The sequence below is a fragment of the Sphaerodactylus townsendi genome, linkage group LG04 (assembly GCF_021028975.2).
Source record: "Sphaerodactylus townsendi isolate TG3544 linkage group LG04, MPM_Stown_v2.3, whole genome shotgun sequence".
Lineage (NCBI taxonomy): Eukaryota > Metazoa > Chordata > Lepidosauria > Squamata > Sphaerodactylidae > Sphaerodactylus > Sphaerodactylus townsendi.
The window spans coordinates 9799490-9821420 of NC_059428.1; the positions used below are offsets into that span (position 1 = coordinate 9799490).

The following is a 21931-nucleotide window of genomic DNA, read 5'->3' on the forward strand; positions in this document are numbered from 1 at the left end:
ATCAGAGCTGTTCAGGAGGTTGGGTATCTTGTAACACTCTTGCCACTGAGAACATTGCATGAAAATGGAATTCATATATTTCGTGCATATCTTGTCGTATTTAGGGCATACAAACAGAGAGTGGTCGAGTGTTTCAACAGTAGCCAAATCACAGGGACAAACCCATGTGTGGAAGGGTCCTGACCCATAGTGTGTTTATTTTTTTCCCAATCTCAGGAATTTGAAAATACCACTTTTTACAAGAAGAAGAAGAGAAGAAGAAGAAGAGTTTGGATTTATATCCCCCCTTTCTCTCCTGCAGGAGACTCAAAGGGGCTTACAATCTCCTTGCCCTTCCCCCCTCACAACAAACACCCTGTGAGGTAGGTGGGGCTGAGAGGGCTCCGAGAAGCTGTGACCAGCCCAAGGTCACCCAGCTGGCGTGTGTGGGAGTACACAGGCTAATCTGAATTCCCCAGATAAGCCTCCACAGCTCAGGTGGCAGAGCTGGGAATCAAACCCGGTTCCGCCAGATTAGATACATGAGCTCTTAACCTCCTACGCCACTGCTGCTCCATTGTTGTATAAAATTCCCTTTTGGGTCAGGAATAAAATACAGTCCAGTTGGCATACAGAAGTTCCCACTCTGGAGGAAAATGTTTTCATATGCACCACAACACAATACAAAAATAAAGTGGGAATTCCACAAGGACTAAAATTTTAAAATGATGTAATTTAAAATGTTAAACGTTTTAGAGAGTATTAAAATACAAATTCGTCATTGGAAATATACATCTAATAGCAAGAAAGAAAGACCACACAGTCACACATAATACAAATGTGGGGGGTAACAGCCGAGAGCCAAAACAGAACCTTGTAATAAGAGTTGTATCTCAGGAGTAATTAACTGCAATTGCAAGGCTAAAATATATGGTTTATAGGGCAAGTTTGCCAGAAAAACATGAAAAATCAGCGTTTTCATGGGAACTCTGTAGCTAGGTGAAATGCTGTGCTGAAGTTTGGAAGGACAGGTTGTTTGCAACTTTCTAATTAGCCACGCTGGGGCTTTGCCGTTGGTAATATCACCTATGTAGTGTGGCTGTGTATGGTGACACTATCTAACACTGTGACTACTATGGCGGATCTCTTGGCACCAGAATGGGAGTGAAATAAAGAGCTGAGCCCAGTGGTGGGATCCAAAATTTTTAGTAACAGGTTCCCATGGTGGTGGGATTCAAACTGTGGCGTAGCGCCAATGGGGCTGGGCGGGGACGATGGGGGCGTGGCTGGGCATTCTGGGGCGGGGCATTCCTGGGCGGGGCTGTGGCAAGGACGCAGCCGCTGCGCCGGTCCTTGGGTGGGAAACGAATGCACGCAGGCACAGGCTGCCACACACGCCAGTGCACCTCCTGCTAGACTGCTTCAAGTTCTGCGCGCTACTGCTGAGAGGAGGGGCGTAATTAAGGCCAAAATCACGTGGCAAAGTCACCAATTAGTAACCCCCTCTCGGCACACACAAATAATTAGTAACCTACTCTCGGGAACCTGTGAGAACCTGCTGGATCCCACCTCCGGCTGGCCTCTATTGCCCCATCCCGGATTAAATAAACAGAAGTGAATTAATGAGACAACTCCCATAACTGGGAAGAGATCGTCTAGCCAATGGTACTAAATTTTTGCCTTTGTGGGAGGCAGTGTAATCGTGAATGGCATTAGAGGAGATGTTTTTCATTCAGAGAAGGTCCAGCGGTTATTGATTTTTAACTCAACTGCAGTGCAAGGCAATCAATTTGGGACAGTCACGGGGCCAATTAGAAGTCCAGAACTCTGTGAAATCCCGATGGCTTGGTAAAGGTGTTAACTTTCAAGGTGGAGGAAACGGGTTCCAGCAAAGACGCGTCAGCCAGGAATGCAGGAAAATGAATTTGCGATGGCTGCTGACCCAGACACAACGTATTGTTTTTATTTATTTAGAAAATGTGTATTCCACTTCTATAAGAACCTGTTCAAAGTCGCTCAAGCCTGAGGGGAAAACATAATGATTCAAGGATGGTAGAAACTTCTTGGCAGCATCTTGGCCCTTTGTCATATTGTTCTGGTTGTCCAGAATGGCTCAGTGGTTGAACATCTGTTTTGCATGCAGAAGGTCGTAGGTTCAGTTCCCAGCAACTCAGGTTAAAAAGTCTGTGCAACAGATATCTTCTTTAGATCCTGCAGAACTGCTGCCAGCCAGAGTACGCAATACTGACCTTGAATGACTAATGGTCCGATTCAGGATAAGGCATATTGGCTTGAGGTTCCGAGACCTGACACCTGGCAGTCTTTGAACAGCGGCTGGACAAGAACTCGTCAGGGATGCTCTAGGGCAGTGATGGCGAACCTTTTCGAGACCGAGTGCCCAACTTGCAACCCAAAACCCACTTATTTATCGCAAAGTGCCAACACGGCCATTTAACCCGAATACTGAGTTTAGAAAAAATGGTTAGCTCTGAGGCGTGCGTTACTTGGGAGTAAGCTTGGTGGTAGTCGGTGGCTTTGCTTTGAAGCAACCGTGCAACTCTTCCAATGGGTGAATCATGACCCTAGGAGGGTTTACTCAGAAGCAAGCCCCATTGCCAGCAACCGAGCTTACTCCCAGGTAAAGGATCACGCTTTTGTTCTTCGCGTGAAAATCAGTGAGGTTTACCAGCGCTTAACAGGGGTACCTACACTGCTTCCCCAAAACCAGGTCTTAGGTTTAATGCTAATAATGAAGCCCAGCGGCCCAGGCCAGCCTAGATGTGTGTGTGTGGTGTGTGTGTGTGTGTGTGTGACTCTATTTGTGCATGCCCACAGAGAGGGCTCTGAGTGCCACCTCTGGCACCCGTGCCATAGGTTCGCCACCACTGCTCTAGGGTGATACTGCGTTGAGCAGGGGGTTGGACTAGATGACCCCTTCCAGCTCTATGATTCTATGTTTCTAAGTCTCGGTTGAGTGGTAAACCATGACCTTGGTCAATATCAGAGACTGTCAACACATTTCCAAGCATGCCGAACTTGTATCTGAATGAGGGCTGAGTCACATGTTGATCTGGTCTGCTCATGAACACGTGAAGTTCCCTTATCCCGAGTTAGACTACTGGTCTATCTAGGGTAGTATTGCCTGGTCTGACTGGCACTAGCTCTCCGGGGGTCTCAGGAGTTTTTTGCATCATTGCCTACTTGAGCTGCTTAATTGGAGATGCTGGGAATGGAACTTGGGACCTTCTACATATACATACCAGATGCACCACCACTAAACCAGGTTTGCCCTGCCTATTATTTTTGGCTCAGCGCCAGCACACTTGTGGCAATTAGCTTGAGAGCCACACTTCCACCTGAGTGGCAGAGGCATATCTAGTAAACCAGATGTGTTTCTGCACTCCTACATTCCTGCTGGGTGACCATAGGCCAGTCACAGTTCTCTCAAAACTCTCTCAGTCCCACCTACCTCACAAGGTTCCGTTGTGGGGAGAGGAAGGGAAAGGAGTTTGTAAGCCACCTTGAGTCTCCTTACAGGAGAGAAAGGTGCGATATAAATCCAAACTCCTCCTCCTCCTCCTCCTCCTCCTCCTCCTCCTCCTCCTCTTCTTCTTCTTGAGTGACGAGGCCACAAAGTTGTAGCTCTTGTGTGTGGATTAGATGGCCTATATGGGCCCTTGGAACTCTGTGGTTCAAGGTTACGAAAAGCCAAACATCGAAAAGCTGAACACCCAACCACTCAGTTGGCTGCCTGTGTGCCCTTGGTGAGCAAGATGTAAGCCACAGGTGGATGGGACCTCCTGCATCCAAAGTAGATGCTCCACCACTGATCCAGGCTCATGGATCCCTGCCATGCAGCAGACATAGCTTCTTAAGTCACCCAACCTAGGGGAAAGACCAGCTCTCATTGCTTATGAAGGTGAATTCAAACCAAGCACGCTTCACTCTGAACCGTGTGAAAGTAACACAAGAACCGAACGTTCGATGTGCCGCAGGGCACGCACGACTCCTTTCACTCACCCGCAGCCTGCGTCCAAAGACTGTGACCTGGCCTCTCGCTTGCTCTTTGCGCTGCCTCCACTCGACCAGGTTAAGGCCGTTGTCAATCGGGAGAGTGACGTTCCTCTTCCCCACGGTGGGGTTCACTGTGCCGGCCAGCAGGTGAGGTTCCGTCTGCAGAGCCACCTCCATGCCGTTGGCCAGCATGAGGCGGAGAGAGCCGTCCGCGCCAATGTAGTAGCTGTTCCGCACTTGATCTGTGGGAGGGATGGAAATGGTCAGATTGGAGAAGCTTCTGAAGGTGTCAAAGATGCTACCAAGCAACTCCCAGCAACTCCCATACACCCTGTGTATGATTTGCTCCTGCTTAATGTTCTTTGAATTGTGTTGTTCACCGCCTGGAGCCCTTCGGGGATCGGGTGGTATAGAAATTGAAGATATAAATAAAATAAAATAAATAAATAAACCATTATGCTCATCTTTACTCAATAGGAGTATAGGAGTACTCAATAGGAATATAGTGTCTAGATCGAGGGATGTAATTGCTTTCCCCGGCTATTCTTTACTCCCTAGCTATGTACTAGGTAATTGTTTACCGACCAAGGAATGGATGGATGGCTGAGTTGACCATGAGCCAGCTGCCAGGATATCTGACCCACAGGGGGCTCGAACTCCTGACCGTGTGAGTGGCAGTTCAAGCACTTAACCACTACGCCACGTGGCTCACAGAGATAGTGGGAGGTAATTCTCAGTTTTTGGAGAGTTTGCCATTTATCCCGCTTATGCCATGTTTATGGGGACACCCTGACTGTGCCTTGACCCCAAATCTCGGCACCGGTGCCAATTAAGGGACGACGTGTCTGCACAACAGGATGGCAGCCCTTTGAGCTCGAGCGAGCTGGAGACTGTCTTCCGGTCAAAAGCCTCAATCTTATCAGAGGCCCCGTTCTCATCTCTAGATGCATAAATCACAGCCAAGTCAATTAATTCCCCGAAGAGCCCCGAACGACAGCTTCCGCGACTTAATTAGACTCCTGAGGTGCGGCTAACCTCCCAGCCCAGCATCCGTCAGACAGCTTAATGTCTCTGGAATCCGCTCGGGCCGATTAAGAGCGGAGATGGCTTGCTTACAAGGGATGGGACCGTTGGGCTGCAATGTAACTTGAATGCGTGAGATCTTTGGTCCGTCAAGGTCTGTGCTGTCTATTCAGACTGGCAGAGGCTCTCTGGGGGTCTCAGATCGATGTCTTTCAGATCACCGGACCCTTTAACTGGAGATGCCAGGAAATGGATCCGGGACCTTCTGAACGCCGAAAGGTTGGTTCACACAGCCACTGGGGCGCGTGCGATTTTCCATCCAGGGTGGGCCGTCGCAGCCTTTTCCTGCAAACCCAAGCCAGGCCAGAGCTCATCCCCAGAGGCGGAGCAAGGGGGAACTGTGCGCAGGGTGCGCACTTGCCCTGGGCCCCTGCCGTAGCACCGTCTGCCCCTGCCCACGGCCGCGCCCCCTCCGCTGCTCTGCCCGGGGCGTTATGCCTCACCCGACCCCGTTGGCCCTATGCCACTGCTCAGCCCGCAATTACTTGGCTCACCTTGCAGCAAGGTATAGAAGGCACCTGAGGCTGACAGGTTGGTTGTTATGGTGACATCATCTTTGCTGGACGTCTCCACTTGGACGTGGACGGAACTGTCAGTGTCACTCCGGAAGCTGCTGACCTGGCCGGTAGGGAAAGTGATGTTGGTGAGACGCCCGAAGCTGTCGTACCTGGAAACGAACGAGAAGATGGATCAGCTGCAGACATGGGAGGGGGCAGACAAGGATGGGAACCTCCCCACCACGGTTTTGGGTTTTAAATAGTTGTCTCCTGCCCTGTGCTCCAAAGAGATAGAAATTAAATATATATATATATTTAAGAAACGGCGTTTCGTGCGCCATAAACTATTTGAGCAACTATTAAAATGTTATCCAACATCTGGGGCCGGGCATTTGTACCGCAGCTCTCTTTGCAGTTTCCAAGATTGGTGGCATCTCACCAGCGTAATGTAGTGGTTAAGAGCAGGTGCACTCTAATCTGGAGAACCGGGTTTGACTCCCCACTCTGCCACTTGAGCTGTGGAGGCTTATCTGGTGAACCAGATTAGCTTGTGCACTCCAACCAGTGGTGGGATCCAAAAAATTTAGTAACAGGTTCCCATGGTGGTGGGATTCAAACTGTGGTGTAGCGCCAATGGGGCTGGGCGGAGCACAACGGGGGTGTGGCCAGGCATTCCTGGGCGGGGCTGTGGCAAGGACGCAGCCGCTGCGCCGGTCCTTGGGCGGAAAACGAATGCACGCAGGAGCAGGCTGCCACGCACGCCGGTGCACCTCCTGCTAGACTGCTTCAAGTTCTGCACGCTACTGTTGAGAGGAGGGGCGTAACTAAGGCAAAAATCACATGGCAAAATCACCAATTAGTAACCCCCTCTCGGCACACACAAATAATTAGTAACCTACTCTCGGGAACCTGTGAGAACCTGCTGGATCCCACCTCTGACTCCAACACATACCAGCTGGGTGACTTTGGGTGAGTCACAGTCCTTCTGAGCTCTCTCAACGGCACTGACCTCACAGGGTGTTTGTTGTGGGGGGAGGGGAGGAAGGGAAAGGAGATTGTAACTCCCTTTGAGTCTCCTTACAGGAGAGAAAGGGGGGGATATAAATCCAAACTCTTCTTCTTCTTTTATGATAGTTGGTAAAAAGTTGCCCATTGTTTGTCATGGTTTGCAGCCCGGGTAACTGAGCATTCTTTTTAAACTGTTATTTTTAATTAGCAGCAGAGGGGTTCTAAAATATTCATGCCCACACACAAAAGCTTCTTTACCACCAAGAGAAAAAAAATCACAAAAGGAAGCCGTTAATGCAGACCTGCGGTAGAAATTCCTTTTTGCCGCCAAGGAATGCTTTCTTTATACACTTCCTTCTTTATTATGATGTTTTCCCTTTGATTTGGCTGTTTCTAAAGATACACGTTGGGCCCTTTCATCTTGCTTTGCAAAAGAGTTTTCTTCTCCGAGCCCGCACCTTGATTCAAACAACTGCGCTCGCTTCGAACCGAGCTCGTGATGGTGAAAAATAAATTAGATATTTTGGAACAATCGGCGACGCGGATATCATTTGAAGAATCTACCAAAGATTGTGTGAGAAAAATGACACAAGATATGGAAAGGCGACCTCGTTGCTCGGGGTTGCTAATGCAAGCTGGCGAGACACACACAAGTTAAGGTGCGTGTGCTTTGAGGTGGCAGTGCCGATGCGGAGAACTTAGGCACGGGCAGATCACTTGATGTCACGAGAAAAACTGATTGATAAAGAAATGAAAAGAAGCTTCTAGGCCAGTGGTGGCGAACCTATGGCACAGGTGCCAGAGGTGGCACTCAGAGCCCTCTCTGTGGGCACGTGCAAACAGAGTGCCCCCCCCCCCCATACATCTAGGCTGGCCTGGAACCGCTGGGCTCGATTATTAGCACTAAACCTAAGACCTAGTTTTGGGGAAGCAGTGTAGGTACCCCTGTTAAGCGCTGTTAAACCCCACTGATTTTCATGCGAAGAAGTAAAGTGCGATCCTTTACCTGGGAGTAAGCTCGGTTGCTGGCAATGAGGCTTGCTTCTGAGCAAACCCTCCTAGGGTTATGATTCACCCGTTGGAAGAGTTGCACGGCTGCTTCAAAGCAAAGCCACCGACTACCACCAAGCTTACTCCCGAGTAACGCACGCCTCGGAGCCAACCGTTTTTTCTAAACTAAAACCTCAGTATTCAGGTTAAATTGGTGTGTTGGCACTTTGCGATAAATAAGTAGGTTTTGGGTTGTAATTTGGGCACTCGGTCTCGAAAAGGTTTGCCGCCACTGTTGTAGGCCTTTAGGCTTGAAAGCAATGGCTGCCATATCTTTTTCACCATACCCTTTCAGAATAGAATATATGGTTAACTGCAACCCCAGTTTATCCCCATAATAACCCCGTTAGGTAGACATGAAGCTGAAGAAGGAGGAGGAGGAGTTTGGATTTATACCCCACCTTTCTCTCCTGTAAGGAGACTCAAGGCGGCTTACAAGCTCCTTTCCCTTCCTCTCCCCACGACAGACACCTTGTGAGGTTGGTGGGGCTGAGAGAGTCCTGAGGGAACTGGGACTGGCCCAACGTCACCCAGCAGGAATGTAGGAGTAAGGGAAACACATCTGGTTCACTGGATAAGCCTCTGCCACTCAGGTGGAGGAGTGGGGAATCAAACCCGGTCCTCCAGATTAGAATCCACCTGCTCTTCAGCACTACACCACGCTGGCTAATGGTCAGTATTTTCTGCTCAGACCAGCTGCCGCTCTCCAGGGCCTTAGGCAGAGGCAGTTCGTATCATCCACTGCCTGGTCGTTTTAACTGGAGATGCCGGATATTGAACCTGTCCCCTTCTGCGTGCCAGGCAGATGTTCCACCATTGAGCCAGGTTCTTCTCCGTGGCTCTCCAAGGTCTTATGTCAAGGATTTTGATATCATCTGCTGCCCGGTCCTTTTAGCTGGAGATACCAGAGATCGAACTTGGGACCTTCTGAATGCCAAACAATGTTCTACCACTTGGCCATGGCCCCACTAGGCAGAGGCGTACCAGGGGTAAATGGCGCCCGGAGACCAATTGTCTCCAGGATGCCCCTCAGGCTCTGCCCCTGCCCTGCCCACCTTGGCTCCGCCCCCACTGCCCTTGACCCCGCCCATGTCACCATGGACATGGGCAAGGTTTAGGGTGCCCACCTCCTCTGGTAGACTCCCCTTAGCGCAGGACTTCCTGGTCGCACGTGGGGGACTCCATTTTATACCCTCGTCTACGGTGACTGCAGAAGAGGGCCACTCGGGGACCGACCCAGGCCCTTGTCCCTAGGAAAATACGCCACTGCCACTAGGTGACCGAGAGTGACTAGCCTAAGGTCGTGCCATGAGATTTACAACCTAGTGCTGACTTGAAACCTGGTGCCTTAGTCTGAAACTGAAATCACTGCACCACACTGTCCCGGAACAAAAGATTGCCAAGAACAGGGGCAGGGGTTCAGGACCCCATACAGCTTTTTACTGCCCCCATGGCTTGCATTGGTGCTGTGCAAAATAAACACTCGTGAAATAATGCGGTCGGGGCACGTCCTCAGGAAATGTGCACGGACCATAAATATTCCACCGCTGCGGCAGCAAAGCCCAGGAACCCCGTGAATCCTGCTGGCAAAGCATTTGGCAAATCTCAGCTGCTGAAAAAGGTAGCAGCAGTGGCGTAGTGGCTAAGAGCCGTGGCTAAGAGCAGGTGCACTCTGATCTGGAGGAACCGGGTTTGATTCCCAGCTCTGCTGCTTGAGTTGTGGAGGCTTATCTGGGGAATTCAGATTAGCCTGTGCACTCCCACACACGCCAGCTGGGTGACCTTGGGCTAGTCACAGCTTCTCGGAGCTCTCTCAGCCCCACCCACCTCCCAGGGTGTTTGTTGTGAGGGGGGAAGGGCAAGGAGATTGTCAGCCCCTTTGAGTCTCCTGCAGGAGAGAAAGGGGGGATATAAATCCAAACTCTTCTTCTAAGGGAGAGCACACATTTCCATGCACAGCTTTTTGTTCTTTCCCATGTTCACAGGAAGCAAACTGAATCATGCAAAACCACGTCACTTTGCTAGCTTTTGCACGGATCACAGAATTTGGCTGTTCCCAGCACACCATTTGATGTCTGTCTGTTCTAAGCGCAGACCCTACTGAAGAGCTGTGCTCAGTGTATGTATCCCTGAACTGTGACTAAGCTAAGCGCAGGGACACAGCCTGACCTAAATTTACTGCCTCGGAGCGTGGTGGAGTCTCCTTCTTTGGAGGTTTTCAAACAGAGGCTGGATGAGCATGTGTCGGGAGTGCTTTGATTGTGTGTTCCTGCATGGCAGGGGGTTGGACTGGATGGCCCTTGGGGGTCTCTTCCAACGAGGGCTGCCTCGGTGGAATGCTCTCAAATGGCTTCTACATTTTCTACTATTTCCTGCAATTTACAACGAATTTCATACTCCAAAGACCATCTGCTAAGAATTAGGGAACGTTTCCTTAAGGAGTGGCTCTCTGCAACTTTACCCCTATCTGTCTTTACAACCACGGAGGAAATTTCAGCACAGGAGGCAGCCATTTCCCGGCAACAACAGATCAGCAAAAACAAGCACAGGCGGCAGAGACGAAGAGGTAAAAGGGCGGGAATTTTAAATAGACTTAAGGGAATAAGGGAATTAAAAAAACCTCCGGCTCCTTCAATCTTTTCTTACCAATTTATGCTCACTTCTTGCCAAGCAAGATAGATGGAAATACTTCATTTTAAACAGATGCAATTCTGAGGATTTTTACAACGATTCGCTCCTATGCTTCTACTGGAAACCTGGCTAAATGAGAGCATTGATGATAATAGCATGTGCATACCGGGTTTCAGATATTTCGTTCAGACAGGGATTGCAGAATTATCAGGGGAAGAAAAGTGAGGAAGGGATTATGTATATACATCAACAAAAGCTGGTGTCAAGGAGACATAACAATAATTCAAAAAATTCTGTGATGAAAATTCTGGAGTCCTTACTTATTAATTGCAAACCCTTTTGTTATTCCCTCTCGAGAGATAGAATTCAGTTCTTGTTTTTTTTGGCTTTATATTCATCTCACAAGCATCTGTAAAAGGCATTAAGAACTCTAACCGATCAGATTAATGGAGGCTGAAGCCAAATAATTCTGATTCACTGGTTATTATTTTTGGGAGAGATTTAAACAAAGCAAAACTTTAAGGGAAGACCTACCAAAATACTTTCAGCATGTCAACTGTGTCCCACCAGAGGCATAGAATATCTTAGACCACTGCTATACAACACTGAAAGATGCTTATCGGTCTTTACTTCACGAAGCAGCTGGTAGGCCATTACTCTGATCATTGCATGATTCAACCTTTGTACCTGCTTACAAACAAAGATTTAAAGCCACAAAACCAATAAACTAAATCCAGTGAGAACTTGGACTGAAGAGGCAAAGTTAAAGCTGCAGAGCTTGCCTTTGACTGTACAGACTGGAATATTTTTAAAGACACCTCTGCAGATTTGGATGAACTCACATGATACTGTAACGGATCACATGTCAGCTTCTGTGAAGAAGATCTTTGTATACCAACCAGGAACTTCTGCGTGATATATAGTAACAACAAACCTTGTCTGTTCTACAGCTAAACTTAAGCAGTTACCGGGTCGTTCCAAAAGAAGAGGCCTACAGTGAAAGGGCATGATAGAATGCTGTACAATCAGGCCAGAAATGTATTAATTAAAAGCGAGATCTGTATGCCAGCAAAAAGAAATCTACTCTGAAAAGCTAAAAAATCAAGTTTTTCACCAAAGCGAAATGAACAGCAAACATGTGGAAAACTCTCAAAAAATATCACACGGTTGAAGCAGTAAACCACCTTCCCAAGCTGAAGGAAATCAGCAATTGGCAAGACGACCTAATTCGGAACGTGTTCTACTGGCAGGTGCCTTGAAAACAATCTGACAGTCACCTTTTCTCCACGGCACCTCTATCTCAGATGCACCAACAATAGCCAAACTTCCTATAACTGAACCCATTTCATTGGGTTTACAACCCCTGGCAGGATCCTTGCGCTGAAGTGCAAGATCTATTTCGACAGAGCAGAAGCCTGGAAAAGCACTATAACCCAGATTAAGATAACACCTTCTTGCTTTTGAAAGTCTGCGCTGGGTCCAATTGGCCCCCATCTTCACCCAAATCTTTAACAAATCACTAGAGATGTGCTATGTTCCTTCCTGCTTCAAACGCTCCACTATCAGTCCCAGTGCCGCTAGAAGCCTTCCCATCAAGGAACTTAACTACTGGCACCTGTTGCTATACCTAACATCTGTAGTTATGAAAACTTTTGAAAGGCTAGTGATGTACCATTTGAAAACCATCAATGATCCACTGTTGGACCCCTTGTAAATTTGGTAATAATCGAGCAAATAGATCGACAGATGATGCTGTTAATATGGCTTTGCACTATATCCTACAGCATCTTGAATCGCCAAAGACCTATGCAAGGGTCCTCTTTGTTGACTTTAGTTCAGCATTCAATACTATCAGACCGGACATTCTTCTAACCAAACTAAATCAGCTAGCAGTACCTGAGCATATTTGTAAGTGGATCACAAGCTTCCTAACAGATAGGAAACAGCAGGTGAAGCTAGGAAAAATTACATCAGACACCTGTAAAATGAGCACAGGGGCCCCCCCCAAGGCTGTGTACTTTCACCACTTCTCTTCTCTCTGTATACCAATGACTGCATCTCAAATGATCCATCTGTTAAAATACTGAAATTTGCAGATGATACAACAGTGATTGGTCTCATTCGAGACAACGATGAAACCGCATACAGACGGGAGGTTGAACAACTAGCCTCGTGGTGCCACTGGAACAATCTAGAACTGAACACACTTAAAACCGTAGAAATGGTGGTAGATTTCAGGAGAAACCCTCCCATCCTACCTCCTCTCACAATACTAGACAACACAGTATCAACAGTAGAGACCTTTAAATTTCTAGGCTCCATCATATCTCATGACCTAAAATGGACACCTAATATCAAAAATGTCATTAAAAAAGCACAACAAAGAATGTTCTTTCTGCGCCAACTCAGGAAGCTCAAACTGCCCAAGGAGCTGCTGATACAGTTCTACAGAGGAATCATTGAGTCTGTCATCTGCACCTCTATAACTGTGTGGTTTGGTTCTGCAACCCAACAAGATCGACACAGACTTCAGAGAATAATCAGAACTGCAGAAAAAACAATTGCTGCTAACCTGCCTTCCATTGAGGACCTGTATACTGCACGGGTCAAAAAAAGGGCTGTGAAAATATTTACTGACCCCTCGCATCCTGGACATAAACTGTTTCAACTCTTACCCTCTAAACGTCGCTTCAGAGCACTGCACACCAAGACAACTAGACATAAGAACAGTTTTTTCCCGAATGCCATCACTCTGTTAAACAAATAATTCCCTCGATAATGTCAAACTATTTATTATATATTTATTATATAATTACTGCACTACTTTTTTCATCATTCCTATTACCCATCTCCTCCCAATTATGACTGTATGACTATAGCCTGTGCTGACATTTCATTTTATTTTATGATTTTACATTTTATGTTTTTATTACTATTGATTGTTTCCTGATTGCTTACTAGACCTATATGACAATCATTAAGTGCTGTACCTTATGATTCTTGACAAATGTATTTTCTTTTATGTACACTGAGAGCATATGCACCGGAGACAAATTCCTTGTGTGTCCAATCACACTTGGCCAATAAAGATTCTATTCTATTCTATTCTATTCTATTCTATTCTCTACGATTCTATGTTCTATCCCTATTCGTCTCTCCCTCCTGCCTTTATGGAAGCCCTAAATGGCTGCCTAATTCAGTTTAGTAAGGTAGGCACTTCTGAAGCGGCCCGGTGTATCCTGGTATTTGCAGGCAGACAAATCCTCCCCCAGTCAATTAATTTCAGCTAAACCGGCTGGGCCCCGCTTTTGCAGCAGAAGGATTTAGAGGAAGTCCGGCCACTGTCACAACCTCATATTCTCATGTTCTCTTAACGCTCAGGCTTGTTCACCCCCCCCCCCCCCCTCCCCCCCGCCCCCCCCCCCCCCCTCCCCGCCCCCCCCTCCTCCCACCCCACCCCCCCCCCCCTCCACCCCCTCCCCCCCCCACCCCCCCCCCCCCCCCACCCCCCCGCCCCCCACCCCCCCCCCCCCCCCCCCCCCCCCCCCCCCACCCCCCCCCCCCCCCACCCCCCCCCCCCCCCACCCCCCCCCCCCCCCACCCCCCCCCCCCCCCACCCCCCCCCCCCCCCACCCCCCCCCCCCCCCACCCCCCCCCCCCCCCACCCCCCCCCCCCCCCACCCCCCCCCCCCCCCACCCCCCCCCCCCCCCACCCCCCCCCCCCCCCACCCCCCCCCCCCCCCACCCCCCCCCCCCCCCACCCCCCCCCCCCCCCACCCCCCCCCCCCCCCACCCCCCCCCCCCCCCACCCCCCCCCCCCCCCACCCCCCCCCCCCCCCACCCCCCCCCCCCCCCACCCCCCCCCCCCCCCACCCCCCCCCCCCCCCACCCCCCCCCCCCCCCACCCCCCCCCCCCCCCACCCCCCCCCCCCCCCACCCCCCCCCCCCCCCACCCCCCCCCCCCCCCACCCCCCCCCCCCCCCACCCCCCCCCCCCCCCACCCCCCCCCCCCCCCACCCCCCCCCCCCCCCACCCCCCCCCCCCCCCACCCCCCCCCCCCCCCACCCCCCCCCCCCCCCACCCCCCCCCCCCCCCACCCCCCCCCCCCCCCACCCCCCCCCCCCCCCACCCCCCCCCCCCCCCACCCCCCCCCCCCCCCACCCCCCCCCCCCCCCACCCCCCCCCCCCCCCACCCCCCCCCCCCCCCACCCCCCCCCCCCCCCACCCCCCCCCCCCCCCACCCCCCCCCCCCCCCACCCCCCCCCCCCCCCACCCCCCCCCCCCCCCACCCCCCCCCCCCCCCACCCCCCCCCCCCCCCACCCCCCCCCCCCCCCACCCCCCCCCCCCCCCACCCCCCCCCCCCCCCACCCCCCCCCCCCCCCACCCCCCCCCCCCCCCACCCCCCCCCCCCCCCACCCCCCCCCCCCCCCACCCCCCCCCCCCCCCACCCCCCCCCCCCCCCACCCCCCCCCCCCCCCACCCCCCCCCCCCCCCACCCCCCCCCCCCCCCACCCCCCCCCCCCCCCACCCCCCCCCCCCCCCACCCCCCCCCCCCCCCACCCCCCCCCCCCCCCACCCCCCCCCCCCCCCACCCCCCCCCCCCCCCACCCCCCCCCCCCCCCACCCCCCCCCCCCCCCACCCCCCCCCCCCCCCACCCCCCCCCCCCCCCACCCCCCCCCCCCCCCACCCCCCCCCCCCCCCACCCCCCCCCCCCCCCACCCCCCCCCCCCCCCACCCCCCCCCCCCCCCACCCCCCCCCCCCCCCACCCCCCCCCCCCCCCACCCCCCCCCCCCCCCACCCCCCCCCCCCCCCACCCCCCCCCCCCCCCACCCCCCCCCCCCCCCACCCCCCCCCCCCCCCACCCCCCCCCCCCCCCACCCCCCCCCCCCCCCACCCCCCCCCCCCCCCACCCCCCCCCCCCCCCACCCCCCCCCCCCCCCACCCCCCCCCCCCCCCACCCCCCCCCCCCCCCACCCCCCCCCCCCCCCACCCCCCCCCCCCCCCACCCCCCCCCCCCCCCACCCCCCCCCCCCCCCACCCCCCCCCCCCCCCACCCCCCCCCCCCCCCACCCCCCCCCCCCCCCACCCCCCCCCCCCCCCACCCCCCCCCCCCCCCACCCCCCCCCCCCCCCACCCCCCCCCCCCCCCACCCCCCCCCCCCCCCACCCCCCCCCCCCCCCACCCCCCCCCCCCCCCACCCCCCCCCCCCCCCACCCCCCCCCCCCCCCACCCCCCCCCCCCCCCACCCCCCCCCCCCCCCACCCCCCCCCCCCCCCACCCCCCCCCCCCCCCACCCCCCCCCCCCCCCACCCCCCCCCCCCCCCACCCCCCCCCCCCCCCACCCCCCCCCCCCCCCACCCCCCCCCCCCCCCACCCCCCCCCCCCCCCACCCCCCCCCCCCCCCACCCCCCCCCCCCCCCACCCCCCCCCCCCCCCACCCCCCCCCCCCCCCACCCCCCCCCCCCCCCACCCCCCCCCCCCCCCACCCCCCCCCCCCCCCACCCCCCCCCCCCCCCACCCCCCCCCCCCCCCACCCCCCCCCCCCCCCACCCCCCCCCCCCCCCACCCCCCCCCCCCCCCACCCCCCCCCCCCCCCACCCCCCCCCCCCCCCACCCCCCCCCCCCCCCACCCCCCCCCCCCCCCACCCCCCCCCCCCCCCACCCCCCCCCCCCCCCACCCCCCCCCCCCCCCACCCCCCCCCCCCCCCACCCCCCCCCCCCCCCACCCCCCCCCCCCCCCACCCCCCCCCCCCCCCACCCCCCCCCCCCCCCACCCCCCCCCCCCCCCACCCCCCCCCCCCCCCACCCCCCCCCCCCCCCACCCCCCCCCCCCCCCACCCCCCCCCCCCCCCACCCCCCCCCCCCCCCACCCCCCCCCCCCCCCACCCCCCCCCCCCCCCACCCCCCCCCCCCCCCACCCCCCCCCCCCCCCACCCCCCCCCCCCCCCACCCCCCCCCCCCCCCACCCCCCCCCCCCCCCACCCCCCCCCCCCCCCACCCCCCCCCCCCCCCACCCCCCCCCCCCCCCACCCCCCCCCCCCCCCACCCCCCCCCCCCCCCACCCCCCCCCCCCCCCACCCCCCCCCCCCCCCACCCCCCCCCCCCCCCACCCCCCCCCCCCCCCACCCCCCCCCCCCCCCACCCCCCCCCCCCCCCACCCCCCCCCCCCCCCACCCCCCCCCCCCCCCACCCCCCCCCCCCCCCACCCCCCCCCCCCCCCACCCCCCCCCCCCCCCACCCCCCCCCCCCCCCACCCCCCCCCCCCCCCACCCCCCCCCCCCCCCACCCCCCCCCCCCCCCACCCCCCCCCCCCCCCACCCCCCCCCCCCCCCACCCCCCCCCCCCCCCACCCCCCCCCCCCCCCACCCCCCCCCCCCCCCACCCCCCCCCCCCCCCACCCCCCCCCCCCCCCACCCCCCCCCCCCCCCACCCCCCCCCCCCCCCACCCCCCCCCCCCCCCACCCCCCCCCCCCCCCACCCCCCCCCCCCCCCACCCCCCCCCCCCCCCACCCCCCCCCCCCCCCACCCCCCCCCCCCCCCACCCCCCCCCCCCCCCACCCCCCCCCCCCCCCACCCCCCCCCCCCCCCACCCCCCCCCCCCCCCACCCCCCCCCCCCCCCACCCCCCCCCCCCCCCACCCCCCCCCCCCCCCACCCCCCCCCCCCCCCACCCCCCCCCCCCCCCACCCCCCCCCCCCCCCACCCCCCCCCCCCCCCACCCCCCCCCCCCCCCACCCCCCCCCCCCCCCACCCCCCCCCCCCCCCACCCCCCCCCCCCCCCACCCCCCCCCCCCCCCACCCCCCCCCCCCCCCACCCCCCCCCCCCCCCACCCCCCCCCCCCCCCACCCCCCCCCCCCCCCACCCCCCCCCCCCCCCACCCCCCCCCCCCCCCACCCCCCCCCCCCCCCACCCCCCCCCCCCCCCACCCCCCCCCCCCCCCACCCCCCCCCCCCCCCACCCCCCCCCCCCCCCACCCCCCCCCCCCCCCACCCCCCCCCCCCCCCACCCCCCCCCCCCCCCACCCCCCCCCCCCCCCACCCCCCCCCCCCCCCACCCCCCCCCCCCCCCACCCCCCCCCCCCCCCACCCCCCCCCCCCCCCACCCCCCCCCCCCCCCACCCCCCCCCCCCCCCACCCCCCCCCCCCCCCACCCCCCCCCCCCCCCACCCCCCCCCCCCCCCACCCCCCCCCCCCCCCACCCCCCCCCCCCCCCACCCCCCCCCCCCCCCACCCCCCCCCCCCCCCACCCCCCCCCCCCCCCACCCCCCCCCCCCCCCACCCCCCCCCCCCCCCACCCCCCCCCCCCCCCACCCCCCCCCCCCCCCACCCCCCCCCCCCCCCACCCCCCCCCCCCCCCACCCCCCCCCCCCCCCACCCCCCCCCCCCCCCACCCCCCCCCCCCCCCACCCCCCCCCCCCCCCACCCCCCCCCCCCCCCACCCCCCCCCCCCCCCACCCCCCCCCCCCCCCACCCCCCCCCCCCCCCACCCCCCCCCCCCCCCACCCCCCCCCCCCCCCACCCCCCCCCCCCCCCACCCCCCCCCCCCCCCACCCCCCCCCCCCCCCACCCCCCCCCCCCCCCACCCCCCCCCCCCCCCACCCCCCCCCCCCCCCACCCCCCCCCCCCCCCACCCCCCCCCCCCCCCACCCCCCCCCCCCCCCACCCCCCCCCCCCCCCACCCCCCCCCCCCCCCACCCCCCCCCCCCCCCACCCCCCCCCCCCCCCACCCCCCCCCCCCCCCACCCCCCCCCCCCCCCACCCCCCCCCCCCCCCACCCCCCCCCCCCCCCACCCCCCCCCCCCCCCACCCCCCCCCCCCCCCACCCCCCCCCCCCCCCACCCCCCCCCCCCCCCACCCCCCCCCCCCCCCACCCCCCCCCCCCCCCACCCCCCCCCCCCCCCACCCCCCCCCCCCCCCACCCCCCCCCCCCCCCACCCCCCCCCCCCCCCACCCCCCCCCCCCCCCACCCCCCCCCCCCCCCACCCCCCCCCCCCCCCACCCCCCCCCCCCCCCACCCCCCCCCCCCCCCACCCCCCCCCCCCCCCACCCCCCCCCCCCCCCACCCCCCCCCCCCCCCACCCCCCCCCCCCCCCACCCCCCCCCCCCCCCACCCCCCCCCCCCCCCACCCCCCCCCCCCCCCACCCCCCCCCCCCCCCACCCCCCCCCCCCCCCACCCCCCCCCCCCCCCACCCCCCCCCCCCCCCACCCCCCCCCCCCCCCACCCCCCCCCCCCCCCACCCCCCCCCCCCCCCACCCCCCCCCCCCCCCACCCCCCCCCCCCCCCACCCCCCCCCCCCCCCACCCCCCCCCCCCCCCACCCCCCCCCCCCCCCACCCCCCCCCCCCCCCACCCCCCCCCCCCCCCACCCCCCCCCCCCCCCACCCCCCCCCCCCCCCACCCCCCCCCCCCCCCACCCCCCCCCCCCCCCACCCCCCCCCCCCCCCACCCCCCCCCCCCCCCACCCCCCCCCCCCCCCACCCCCCCCCCCCCCCACCCCCCCCCCCCCCCACCCCCCCCCCCCCCCACCCCCCCCCCCCCCCACCCCCCCCCCCCCCCACCCCCCCCCCCCCCCACCCCCCCCCCCCCCCACCCCCCCCCCCCCCCACCCCCCCCCCCCCCCACCCCCCCCCCCCCCCACCCCCCCCCCCCCCCACCCCCCCCCCCCCCCACCCCCCCCCCCCCCCACCCCCCCCCCCCCCCACCCCCCCCCCCCCCCACCCCCCCCCCCCCCCACCCCCCCCCCCCCCCACCCCCCCCCCCCCCCACCCCCCCCCCCCCCCACCCCCCCCCCCCCCCACCCCCCCCCCCCCCCACCCCCCCCCCCCCCCACCCCCCCCCCCCCCCACCCCCCCCCCCCCCCACCCCCCCCCCCCCCCACCCCCCCCCCCCCCCACCCCCCCCCCCCCCCACCCCCCCCCCCCCCCACCCCCCCCCCCCCCCACCCCCCCCCCCCCCCACCCCCCCCCCCCCCCACCCCCCCCCCCCCCCACCCCCCCCCCCCCCCACCCCCCCCCCCCCCCACCCCCCCCCCCCCCCACCCCCCCCCCCCCCCACCCCCCCCCCCCCCCACCCCCCCCCCCCCCCACCCCCCCCCCCCCCCACCCCCCCCCCCCCCCACCCCCCCCCCCCCCCACCCCCCCCCCCCCCCACCCCCCCCCCCCCCCACCCCCCCCCCCCCCCACCCCCCCCCCCCCCCACCCCCCCCCCCCCCCACCCCCCCCCCCCCCCACCCCCCCCCCCCCCCACCCCCCCCCCCCCCCACCCCCCCCCCCCCCCACCCCCCCCCCCCCCCACCCCCCCCCCCCCCCACCCCCCCCCCCCCCCACCCCCCCCCCCCCCCACCCCCCCCCCCCCCCACCCCCCCCCCCCCCCACCCCCCCCCCCCCCCACCCCCCCCCCCCCCCACCCCCCCCCCCCCCCACCCCCCCCCCCCCCCACCCCCCCCCCCCCCCACCCCCCCCCCCCCCCACCCCCCCCCCCCCCCACCCCCCCCCCCCCCCACCCCCCCCCCCCCCCACCCCCCCCCCCCCCCACCCCCCCCCCCCCCCACCCCCCCCCCCCCCCACCCCCCCCCCCCCCCACCCCCCCCCCCCCCCACCCCCCCCCCCCCCCACCCCCCCCCCCCCCCACCCCCCCCCCCCCCCACCCCCCCCCCCCCCCACCCCCCCCCCCCCCCACCCCCCCCCCCCCCCACCCCCCCCCCCCCCCACCCCCCCCCCCCCCCACCCCCCCCCCCCCCCACCCCCCCCCCCCCCCACCCCCCCCCCCCCCCACCCCCCCCCCCCCCCACCCCCCCCCCCCCCCACCCCCCCCCCCCCCCACCCCCCCCCCCCCCCACCCCCCCCCCCCCCCACCCCCCCCCCCCCCCACCCCCCCCCCCCCCCACCCCCCCCCCCCCCCACCCCCCCCCCCCCCCACCCCCCCCCCCCCCCACCCCCCCCCCCCCCCACCCCCCCCCCCCCCCACCCCCCCCCCCCCCCACCCCCCCCCCCCCCCACCCCCCCCCCCCCCCACCCCCCCCCCCCCCCACCCCCCCCCCCCCCCACCCCCCCCCCCCCCCACCCCCCCCCCCCCCCACCCCCCCCCCCCCCCACCCCCCCCCCCCCCCACCCCCCCCCCCCCCCACCCCCCCCCCCCCCCACCCCCCCCCCCCCCCACCCCCCCCCCCCCCCACCCCCCCCCCCCCCCACCCCCCCCCCCCCCCACCCCCCCCCCCCCCCACCCCCCCCCCCCCCCACCCCCCCCCCCCCCCACCCCCCCCCCCCCCCACCCCCCCCCCCCCCCACCCCCCCCCCCCCCCACCCCCCCCCCCCCCCACCCCCCCCCCCCCCCACCCCCCCCCCCCCCCACCCCCCCCCCCCCCCACCCCCCCCCCCCCCCACCCCCCCCCCCCCCCACCCCCCCCCCCCCCCACCCCCCCCCCCCCCCACCCCCCCCCCCCCCCACCCCCCCCCCCCCCCACCCCCCCCCCCCCCCACCCCCCCCCCCCCCCACCCCCCCCCCCCCCCACCCCCCCCCCCCCCCACCCCCCCCCCCCCCCACCCCCCCCCCCCCCCACCCCCCCCCCCCCCCACCCCCCCCCCCCCCCACCCCCCCCCCCCCCCACCCCCCCCCCCCCCCACCCCCCCCCCCCCCCACCCCCCCCCCCCCCCACCCCCCCCCCCCCCCACCCCCCCCCCCCCCCACCCCCCCCCCCCCCCACCCCCCCCCCCCCCCACCCCCCCCCCCCCCCACCCCCCCCCCCCCCCACCCCCCCCCCCCCCCACCCCCCCCCCCCCCCACCCCCCCCCCCCCCCACCCCCCCCCCCCCCCACCCCCCCCCCCCCCCACCCCCCCCCCCCCCCACCCCCCCCCCCCCCCACCCCCCCCCCCCCCCACCCCCCCCCCCCCCCACCCCCCCCCCCCCCCACCCCCCCCCCCCCCCACCCCCCCCCCCCCCCACCCCCCCCCCCCCCCACCCCCCCCCCCCCCCACCCCCCCCCCCCCCCACCCCCCCCCCCCCCCACCCCCCCCCCCCCCCACCCCCCCCCCCCCCCACCCCCCCCCCCCCCCACCCCCCCCCCCCCCCACCCCCCCCCCCCCCCACCCCCCCCCCCCCCCACCCCCCCCCCCCCCCACCCCCCCCCCCCCCCACCCCCCCCCCCCCCCACCCCCCCCCCCCCCCACCCCCCCCCCCCCCCACCCCCCCCCCCCCCCACCCCCCCCCCCCCCCACCCCCCCCCCCCCCCACCCCCCCCCCCCCCCACCCCCCCCCCCCCCCACCCCCCCCCCCCCCCACCCCCCCCCCCCCCCACCCCCCCCCCCCCCCACCCCCCCCCCCCCCCACCCCCCCCCCCCCCCACCCCCCCCCCCCCCCACCCCCCCCCCCCCCCACCCCCCCCCCCCCCCACCCCCCCCCCCCCCCACCCCCCCCCCCCCCCACCCCCCCCCCCCCCCACCCCCCCCCCCCCCCACCCCCCCCCCCCCCCACCCCCCCCCCCCCCCACCCCCCCCCCCCCCCACCCCCCCCCCCCCCCACCCCCCCCCCCCCCCACCCCCCCCCCCCCCCACCCCCCCCCCCCCCCACCCCCCCCCCCCCCCACCCCCCCCCCCCCCCACCCCCCCCCCCCCCCACCCCCCCCCCCCCCCACCCCCCCCCCCCCCCACCCCCCCCCCCCCCCACCCCC

General features: G+C 65.0%; 1 protein-coding gene across 1 annotated transcript in view; it reads right to left on the reverse strand.

The window, feature by feature from the left end:
• Window positions 1–21931, reverse strand: part of TENM4 (teneurin transmembrane protein 4) — a 116538-nt gene that overhangs the window by 17788 nt on the left and 76819 nt on the right. The window contains exons 11-12 of the mRNA XM_048494008.1: window positions 5571–5743; window positions 4000–4235 (exon numbers count right to left, since the gene is read on the reverse strand). Of these exons, the coding sequence (XP_048349965.1) occupies window positions 4000–4235; window positions 5571–5743 (409 nt within the window). The remainder of the gene's footprint in view (window positions 1–3999; window positions 4236–5570; window positions 5744–21931) is intronic.